This window comes from Rhinichthys klamathensis, unplaced genomic scaffold, assembly GCF_029890125.1.
Source record: "Rhinichthys klamathensis goyatoka isolate OS25496 unplaced genomic scaffold, OSU_Roscu_1.1 h1tg000076l_1, whole genome shotgun sequence".
NCBI lineage: Eukaryota > Metazoa > Chordata > Actinopteri > Cypriniformes > Leuciscidae > Rhinichthys > Rhinichthys klamathensis.
In genome coordinates, this window is record NW_026606618.1 from 3313136 (window position 1) to 3323098 (window position 9963).

Consider the following 9963-nt stretch of genomic DNA (forward strand, 5'->3'; position numbering starts at 1 on the left):
ATATTTTTTTATTCTGTCCCATTTCATTTTGGGTGAACTATTTCTTTAAAGTGGTGAATTCTCACATCTAATGCAGTAGGTTTACAACTTTTTGTTCCTGCTCGACATGATCTTCATCACACTAATGCCATGAACAATTTTGTTTACTGGTTGGTTTCAGATGAGCATCAGCAGAAATCATATCCAATCAGTTCCTGCTTTAAAAAAAAAATCTCATTAAATATAGTCACAATGCGGAAGTGAAATGGAGTGCAAATGCTGTTTCGTGTTAACTTTAACATTTCAGAAATTTCTCTGAATTTTTAATCTTGCTTTCTCCCTCATTGGATTTTTTCCCCTCCAGAGTTGACTGGCTGACAAATCTATAAATAAATTCTGTAAAACAAAAAACACTACATCATACAACTTTAGTTGCAAGTGTCTAGAAAGCCACTGAATTAAATATTTGTCATTTAAGAGAAAAAAATAACGCAAGCTCAAAGAATTTTCTATCTGTTCCTGAATGGGTAAATGGTGTTTGGTTAATCTTATATGTAAACAGGATAAAACCTTCCAATTAAAAATAGGGTAAACACATTTGGAGGCTGTAAATTAGTGCAGTGTCATGTTATAAAGTGGATGCAGTTTCAGCACTCAAGTGACATGATGCTGCCTCCTGCAACTACTCAACATTCTCTTTTGTTCCAAAAATTAGACTTCTGAAGTGTTTTGACAATTAATTCTGTAGATAAATGGGTCAGGATTTTGCATTGAAAAAACAAACTGCATTGAGCTTTATCATAGCATGACCATGATAGCATAGGGATTATGTCTGACTCAGTTTTATTAATGGTTTATTCATTACTTTATAGGCCAAGGCCCTAAATTCATAGAAATAATTATTTGTCTCCATTTAGAGATGATAAGCTTAACATCTTTAAAAACCAAATATAAAGAAGCAGGGATTGAGCAATGATGCATACTCGTCTGATCTTCTCACTGTATTCGCCTTTTATTACATGATATTTCAAAATTAATGTTGATATTTCTGAAACTTATTTTCCCTGCAAGGTTGATTTAAATTATAAACTAATATTAACATATCTTAACATTTTGACTGATTTAGGTTAATTAAATTTGAGAAGTGTTGTGAGTCTTAAATATCATTAATCCCCAAGGAAATTAAAACAAATTGCCTATTACTTCCTTTAAAATAATCTTAAAGGTCAAATCTATTGCATTTGTACTATATGATATTGGTGCCTCATATAGAAAAGGATTATGTGCTATACAGAATTATGCATAAATGATCCAAATGATAGTACCAGTATTAAATAACCTAATATACAAAAGAAAATGTATAAAAAAAATACTTGACACTCAGGGTGTAATTTCTTAAATGGGTTATTTGATTGCAACATTATGATACAGCGCCACCTGGTGGTGGACACATACTGTCTTTTATTTTTGTGTACCTGCCAGGTGTAAAAATCTATCTATCTATCTATCTATCTATCTATCTATCTATCTATCTATCTATCTATCTATCTATCTATCTATCTATCTATCTATCTATCTATCTATCTATCTATCTATCTATCTATCTATCTATCTACGTCAGCGATCAAAGGAGTTCAGCTCGCGCTCGGACGTTTGTCAATGCAACTAACCTATGTGTTTTTGCCCAGATTAATAAATCACGGGGGCATATTCAAAATATATCTTAGTGAAAGCTTCCTGAGCAAACAGCGCAGGAAGTGTTTTGCGAGATTGACATGGCCCCGCGGTGACAACTGGCCTGTTTTTACACCTTCCTTCTAAATAAGGAAGCGGCCCGTCGGGCATATGACCACAGGTCCAATTTGGGAGCTGTCAACGAAGCCCATCACGCACGCCCCATGTTCTGCCGCGAGCTCTCGCGCTCACTGTCCCCGGGGCCGCTCGCCTGGATCGACAGCGATTGGGTTCTCGCGTTCGAACTGACCCCCCGGTCGCGGTGAGGTCAGCGTGATGTCATCCTGAAGGTGAGTGATGTCATCCCGAAGATCTCCCAGGCAAGGTGAGCTTGCATTTTGGTGAGTGTGTGGTGCTCCCCATCCAGAGAGGTGAAACATGGTAATCATCATCTCCACCACCACCGCCACCAGCTCAAGCTCTGCCGCCCTGCTCTTCTCATCTACCGAGGGGCTTATTGTGTTACACGCCCGCAGCCCCGACCTACCTTCCAAAAATAAGCCCCTGCCACCATGCCGAAAGAAGAAAAACAAGAGTGGTATTTTTAGGGGCATTAATTTTGACCACGTGCCCCGAGGGTAAACCGGATGGCCACTGCGCAAAGGTTCCTCATCAGTATGTGCGAGAGCAGCGGGCGCTGGACGTGGACTGCGGTTGTTCTGCTGGGCTTTCTGCTTGGGATCGTGTCCTCTTACCCCACCTCGAACAGGACTAATGCAACTCCACTGGAGAAAAGGTGGGAGATGCTGTTCTCCCGCTCCGTTTTGGGGATCTCGGTGGACAAATCGGACCTGAACTGGGAGAGTGACTATTTGCTGGGCATTAAGAGAGTGCGGAGGCTGTACTGCAATGTGGGCATCGGGTTTCACCTGCAGGTCCTGCCAGGCGGAAAGATCAACGGTGTCCATAATGAGAACCCGTACAGTGAGTTGCATCCAGAAATGTCATGCATGACTCGTTTTAGCAGGGATGCAGAAGGATTGAATGAACAGCTCAATTATTATTTTAATTTCAGAATATAGACATATGGGCTATAATAATATAAAATATAGCATATATTCTATACAATTTTTTTATAATTATTATTATAAATTATATTATTTACTATATAATTATTCTTTTAAATTATTATTATTATTATTATTGCATGTGTCCTAAAGCAATGACATATCTGTTAAAATAAACCCTAGTGTCAATCACTGCCGAGTTTCCCGAGGCTCAAACATGACACGAATGCTTGGACGAATTTAGACGGCAACTAATTTTACACAGCGTCCATCTGCTTGTCGTACATGCCAAAACTGCAGGGCTTTTTTTTTTCTTCATGTCACTGTATAAAAAAATTGAGCCAGCATGGGAGAAAATGCAGAACAAAGGCTTGTGCAGAACGCATCCCGCAGAATGAGTAAATGAGCCGTGTGGCACATTGTCATGTATGTAACACTGATGTTCTGTTCAATCAGGTCTCATTGAAATCTCAGCGGTAGAGAGAGGAGTGGTTACTCTATACGGGGTGAAAAGCGAGATGTTTGTCGCAATGAGCAGCCGCGGAAGGTTATATGGAACGGTAGGTAGGCCTATGCCTGTCGTTTGATTTCATTGTGCAGAGAACGCCACAGTTTTACTGCGGTTTTAAATGGGTCAATGGCAAATAAGGATTCGTGGTTTGAGGTGATAAAAATGCTGATCTTTTTACATTAGTGCCAAGTTCTTAGAATTAGTAGGCTAGTCTTTGTAGGCCTATGTCATATTCTGACACATTCTGATTCTTAAAAAAAAAAAAAAAAAAAAAAATTGTTCGTTTGCTTGTTTGTTTGTTCTGAAATGTCAAGTGGTGTAACCATTAAGTAAAAAGTACCTAAATCCTTTCATTAAAGGCCAAAACACCACCCGAAATGATTGACTCACAAAATATCAAATTATCGCTATCGGGCCGAACGGTTCTCGTTGCGAAACCGTGCCTATCCAGGTCAGTTGGCACGGTTACGGACGGTTTCTTTTTTAACCGTGCACTGTAAAAAATGATATGATCAAGAAGTTATGACAACATATGTTTTACATTGATTTAACTCATCAAAAAGCCTAAGTTAAGCAATTTTCAAGTTATAGCCTACAATAATTAGGCTAACTTATTTTATAAGTCACTTTAATTTAATTTAAGTTGAAATGACTTAATCATTCAAGTTGATTGTAGCTACTGAAACATTTAAGGCAGCAACTTTTTTTTACAGTGTGGTACTGGCGTTATGAAATCAGGATTAGAAGAATGTATCCATGTAACCTCGGTTACGCAAGAGCTGGAGACTGAAACGCGATGCTGTTGGTAAACTTTGGAGTTAGCGAGCGTGCTGCGGAGGACGATCACCTTAGAAAAGTAAAAGTTACCAGACATTTACTGACATTAAATTACATTAATAATACATACAGTAAATGTATATATTATATGAAAGGCTGACGAGAAAAGCGTGTAGAAATAGTTTTTTAGGTCAAGAAAACCATAATCCAACCATCAAACTCAAGGTTTTGTAATCTTAGCTACCATGCCGAAACGTGCACATATGGAAATGCAAATGTAACGGTTCCTTACCGTGCTCAGAACGGTTCGGCCTAATGATTCAGAAGAGTGAAATAAAAAGAATTTTATTGTAGGCTATATTTGAAAAACTTATATGGGTTCAGACGGAAAAAAGATCATCACGTCATTGACCCAAATGCATGAATTTTCTCTCTGTTTTTGCTGTGTTTGATTAATTTGAAGTGCATTCAAATAGGAGCATCATTGCCTGGATGGACTATGTCATTTGCTTTGTTTTATTTTTTGGATTCCTCAGCTGTAGGCCTAGTTGATGATGCATTGAATACATTGGCTTGTTATTCATTTTTAATAACTGTTGGCTCATATGAGCAGTGGACTGTGATGTTGTGCATAGCTTGAATGAAATTTTGACCTACTTTCAACTTGCATTACTTAGATGCCAGATTTCACCATGAGTAACACATTATCTTTTGATGACATAGACAGAATCATCAGCAAAAGTGCTTCTCAACCTTTGTAACTCCATGGTCTTCTTGTCAAAGTCAATATTCACACACACTGCCGTTAAAAAAGAGAGAAAGAAAACAAAATAAGGATGGAACAAAGCTGTATTGTTGTAAGGCAGAAGTTATCCATGTATACATTTGTTTAAAATTCTACCTGTTTATTACTATTTATATATATATATATATAAATTATTTATATATTTTTAACATTTTTATTTAATAGAAATTTTTTATTTGTTATGTCCTAGTAAAAATGTTTATTTAGCTTCAGTCTTTTTTTTTTTTCAAACATAAATTGTGAACTTAAAGCTTTGTTTAGCATACAGCACCAAATCTGCTCTATTGATCAAATCTGTTAATTAAAGTCACTTAAAAGATTTATTCTGTTGGCACTTTCAAAGATCAGTTATAAAGACAAACTGAAAAAGTTTGCTTTCCCGATTTTCCGCTGACTGGCATCTCCATTAGAAAGCGCATGGGCCTTGAAAATGAATCTAACCTTGAATTCATGTGTATGTTATGTGATGACTGTGAAAGTTTAAAAATGAATTCACATTGAGAAGTTTTGAAGCTTCTAAGAAAACTGGAAATGAGTTGCCTGGATTTTTAAAGCAAAGCTTTTGTCAGTTAGATCATTATTTATTTAAGATGAACCATTGCTCTGTGAGTTTAGATGTATATTGAGAGTATGATGGAGAAGTGGTGGAATTAGAAGGAGGATACCAAACTAACTATCTAATCCATACCATTTTTAGAGGGCCTTCCATGACGAGTGCAAGTTCAAGGAGACGTTGCTGCCCAACAATTACAACGCATACGAGTCTTCCATTTACAAGGGATTTTATATTGCCCTCAGCAAACATGGCCGCTTGAAGCGAGGCTACAAGGCTTCCCCAGCAATGACTGTCACACATTTCCTCCCACGTTTATGAGCAAAACTGGCAATAAAACAATAATTTGCACATGTTGGATGTTCTCGTAGGTAACCCAAACATGCTAAGAGGTGAACTGCAAAGAACTAAAATAACACTTACGGTATTTATTCTCATTGAAATAAGAATAATAATATATGTATATTTCGGTAGCTTACTTTGTGTCTGAACTTTGTGTACATGCCATTCTTTGCTGCTTATGATTTCTGTTATGAATATATGAGAGTCGAGGAGCTTTTTTTGCCCTCTCACTTTTTATGGGTGCTTGCCATAACTGGTGTAAACCATACCTGGCGTTGGACTAACATCCTCAGCTTTTAGAAGTGAAATGGATACTTTTTATTACCTCAAAGAGACACGTCCGCATTGGAAAAATTAGGGAGGGAAAAATAAATATCAGTTTACTCTGATCTTCATCTGTTGCGCCATTTTACGAGGGAGATGAAAGCACTTATTTTTCTGTAGTTACTCCTTTTTCATGATTAGGTGGTGCCTTAGCCTCTGCTATTTTGCCTCCTTTTGTGCATGCAAGAAAGAGGTTTTTGTTCCTTTTTTAGATCAATAACTAAAAACTGATTGCATGCATACTTATTGGGAGTTAAACTCGGAGAAGGCCATTTTACGCCTCATGTAAGGTCAGAATTTGACTGAAAGCCTGTGGACGGCTAGACCTGTAAGGTTTGGGTGCTTCCATTTGAATGAATAGTGAAAACTGATCAAGCTAGTGAAATGCATAGAATTGCATTCATCTTGAATCATGTGGCACAATTATATGAAAGCATAGCTGTTGCTTAGTGATAATTTTACTTATCAGATTAAATATAGCGTGCGATTAAACAACTTCTTCTTTTAAATCATAGATCTGTATTGATACTAGTCAGTGGTGTCTCTGTTTTACCTCTACAGTCAGTGATCTCCAGTGAGGGCTCATTCACCAACATGTTGACTGCATACTTGAACTCCTCCTTTAAAAAGTCTTTGGAATGTAAAAACCAATACAACCGTCTTAATCTGTTCGAGATAACATAATTTGCACAAACACCTGTGCACATTCTTAAATTCCCAAGTCAGTTGACTTTGTCTAGAGAATTTGGTCGCGCTTGAAATTGAATTGAACTTCGGTATTTAGGCATTCCCCTTCCCTCACTTACAATGTCACCCCACTTTTTTTTTAACTCTAGAATTAAAGGAACAGCAAACTCCTTTAAATTCAAATCATATTAAATTATTATTACACTGTTAAAAAATTATATGATCAAGAAGTTAGGACAACATGTTTTTACATTGCTTTAAAGGAGTAGTTCACTTTAAAAAAAACTTTTGCTGATAATTTACTCACCCCCATGTCATCCAAGATGTCCATGTCTTTCTTTCTTCAGTCGAAAAGAAATTAAGGTTTTTGATGAAAACATTCCAGGATTTTTCTCCATATAATGCACTTTACTGGGTACCAAACGGTCCAAGGTCCAAAAGACAGTTTCAGTGCAAACTGCAAACTGTTCAAAGGGCTTTAAACGATTCCAGACGATGAATAATGGTCTTATCAAGCGAAACGATCGTTCATTTTTTTCGAGTTATTTGATTCATTTAACGACCGAAATGAACGAATTGACTCGGAAAAAGATTTGTTCAATTTGATGAACGAGTTCGAACAGGAGAGTTACACAGAACAGAGCGAGGCGAGCATGTGAGCTTATAAAACTTAAACTTTTTTTTTTTTTTTTTAAATGAGCTTGATAAGACCCTTATTCATCGTCTGGTGTCATTTAAAACCATTTGAACAGTTTGCAGTTTGCACTGAAACTGTCATTTGGACCTTGAACCGTTTGGTAACTTACCCAGTAAAGTGCATTATATGGAGAAAAATCCTGGAATGTTTTCATCAAAAACCTTAATTTCTTTTCGACTGAAGAAAGAAAGACATGGACATCTTGGATGACATGGGGGTGAGTAAATTATCAGCAAAAGTTTTTTTTAAAAGTGAACTAATCCTTTAACTCATCAAAATAAGTTAAGCAATTTTCAACATTTTTTATAAGTAATACAAGATTCAACTATTTTTTTTAAGTTAGTTTAATATGACTTAAGTTGAAATATCCAAGTTGATTGTACTTAAAAATTTAAGGCAGCGACTTTTCTTTCTTTTTTTTTTTTACAGAAGATAATCTGTTAATTTTCCATCTAGGTTGCAGCTCAGACTGCAATGATCAAGTTTGGTAATCACTGCAGTTCTGGTTAGTACACATGAACCTTGCTTTCTCTTGCATTAATGCTTCTACTTGACATTTTGAGACATGTTAATGCTACAAAGGAGAAGGATGTTATTTTGTAGAAGGATGTTATTTACAGTACTATCATGGAGCGTGTGTGAGACTTTTTTCTTAAAGTTATAGTTCACCGAAAAATTAAGATTTCTGACCCTTGTGTCGTTCCAAACCTGTGTGACATTCTTTCTTCTGAAAGAATGTTTTTGTTCATACAATGAAAGTCAATGGGGTCCAAAAATGTTGTTTTGAACCCCATTGACTTTCACTGTAAAATTATGTTTCATAGGTTTGGAACAACATGAGGGTGAGTATAATGACAGAATCTTCATTTTCTTTCGGGGTGAACTAAGCAAAACTGAAACAATATGGTATGGTCATTTCTTTTGTGAGTGTTTTGGGTAAAGAGAGATTTTCAGCTGTATTATGTTGCTAATATGATCTATCTATTATTAATGACAACTACAGATTTAAAATTCTTTGTACCCCCAAAATGGCATGCAATGTTATTGCTTTAATGAAACTGTCAAAATGACTGCTTTTTTATGTATGTGATGACTGATGTTAATTTATTGATATGTATCTTCACTGTACCCTGTCACATTTCTGATCTCTTTATATTTAGGTGAACAGAATTTTGCATGGTTTTTAATGCAAAATGTGGGATGGAAATGTTGTATCTAGAAGTTAGGCCCTCTAAACTAAGTGCTTATACAGAAACAGCTATTTCTCATGTAAGTTCCACCAGTTTCTTTGTACTGTCCTTTGTCGAAATGGCCCCGTTTGCGGCTTGCGAGATGATTGTAAGGGGTAGTGCATGTGTGCGTGTCCTTGTACGTATGCAGCCTTTGTTTTTCCTCAGTTTTGTATTCCTGCACTGAGGGGCAGACCCCCTCCAAATTCCCCTCCTATTTTCTAACATATACCTCACCTTCTGCCTTAGTTCCAATTTGTTGAAATGATTGTACGATTTGTTAGAGACAACAAACTTTTTGCCAATCATTTTGTTCTCTGAAAAGAAAAAATGTAAAAAGAAAAAAAAAATGAGTAAGAATTCTAATATATTAAGAAAATGTTTCCTTTTATTTTTATACGTATGTGCTGTGCACAGCAGCCAACTGTATTACTGAAATGAAAATAAAAGGTTGTTTTTTAGCCTCTGTTTTTGCAGTGTACTTTAATTGTGATTTAATCATTTGGTTTTGTTTAGTCAGGTAGGCCTACATGTAAGATTTAGTTTGAGTTATCAATAAAAAAAAAGTGGATGGTATTTGTTGGGTTAGAGCCTCCTCGTGTGGTCAAAATCCGAAATGCATGAGAATCTCATTTAATTGTGCTTTATTTTTACGTAAAATTACCATCCTGTTTATTAAAAAATGTATTATGCCTGTTTATGCACAGAATGAACAAACAAATAAATAGTAAATAAATAAAACAACAAGGGTGAAGTCAGCAAAATTGGGTAACGTTTTAGTAAACTGTGCATTAAAAACATATAAATTGAATGTTTTAAACAAATACTCAGGTCTCTTGTATCTCTAACTATGTTTTTTGAAGAAATATAGGTGTGTGTGTGTGTGTGTGTGTGTTTAAAAATGATAAGAAACCATTTTTATTCTACAGCTGTTTTCAGGAAAATTGGGACAGTGCAATTGGTAAAGTGGGACACATTTTAGGCCACATAAAGTGGGACACATTTTCATCTAGTTTGTGCTTGGATAATACAATTACTTACAACAGAATATTGTACTTCTATTTTTCAATATGTAAAAGAATAACTACAAAAACAGACACATGAGCGGATTGTGTTAATGATGATGATGATGTTTCATGCTCAGCTTTGGTTTCCTTTAAAAAAAGAAAAAAAAAAGTTTTGGAACTATTTGTTTTTTGCTTTCAGAAAACAATTTAATTCCACTAGCTTTTGCATATTCAAAAGCTATTTTTGCACATCTCTGCGAAAGAAGCTTTAACATGTTTGCCAGTTCCATGGTTTTCTGACAGAGGCATGA

General features: G+C 36.0%; 1 protein-coding gene across 1 annotated transcript; it reads left to right on the top strand.

Moving 5' to 3' along the window:
* The first annotated feature begins 1891 nt into the window (after positions 1–1891).
* fgf6a (fibroblast growth factor 6a) lies at positions 1892–6499 on the top strand. Its single transcript, XM_056250998.1, has 3 exons — positions 1892–2637; positions 3177–3280; positions 5511–6499. Exons 1-3 carry the CDS (start codon positions 2301–2303, stop codon positions 5685–5687), a joined length of 618 nt encoding a protein of 205 aa, XP_056106973.1. The 5' UTR covers positions 1892–2300; the 3' UTR covers positions 5688–6499.
* The last annotated feature ends 3464 nt before the right edge of the window (positions 6500–9963 follow it).

Coding starts and splice junctions, on each gene's coding strand:
- fgf6a (XM_056250998.1), top strand. CDS start 2,301: ATGGCCACTGCGCAAAGGTTCCTCATCAGTATGTGCGAGAGCAGCGGG. Junction 2,638..3,176: donor CCATAATGAGAACCCGTACA/GTGAGTTGCATC, acceptor CTGTTCAATCAG/GTCTCATTGAAATCTCAGCG. Junction 3,281..5,510: donor GCGGAAGGTTATATGGAACG/GTAGGTAGGCCT, acceptor TACCATTTTTAG/AGGGCCTTCCATGACGAGTG.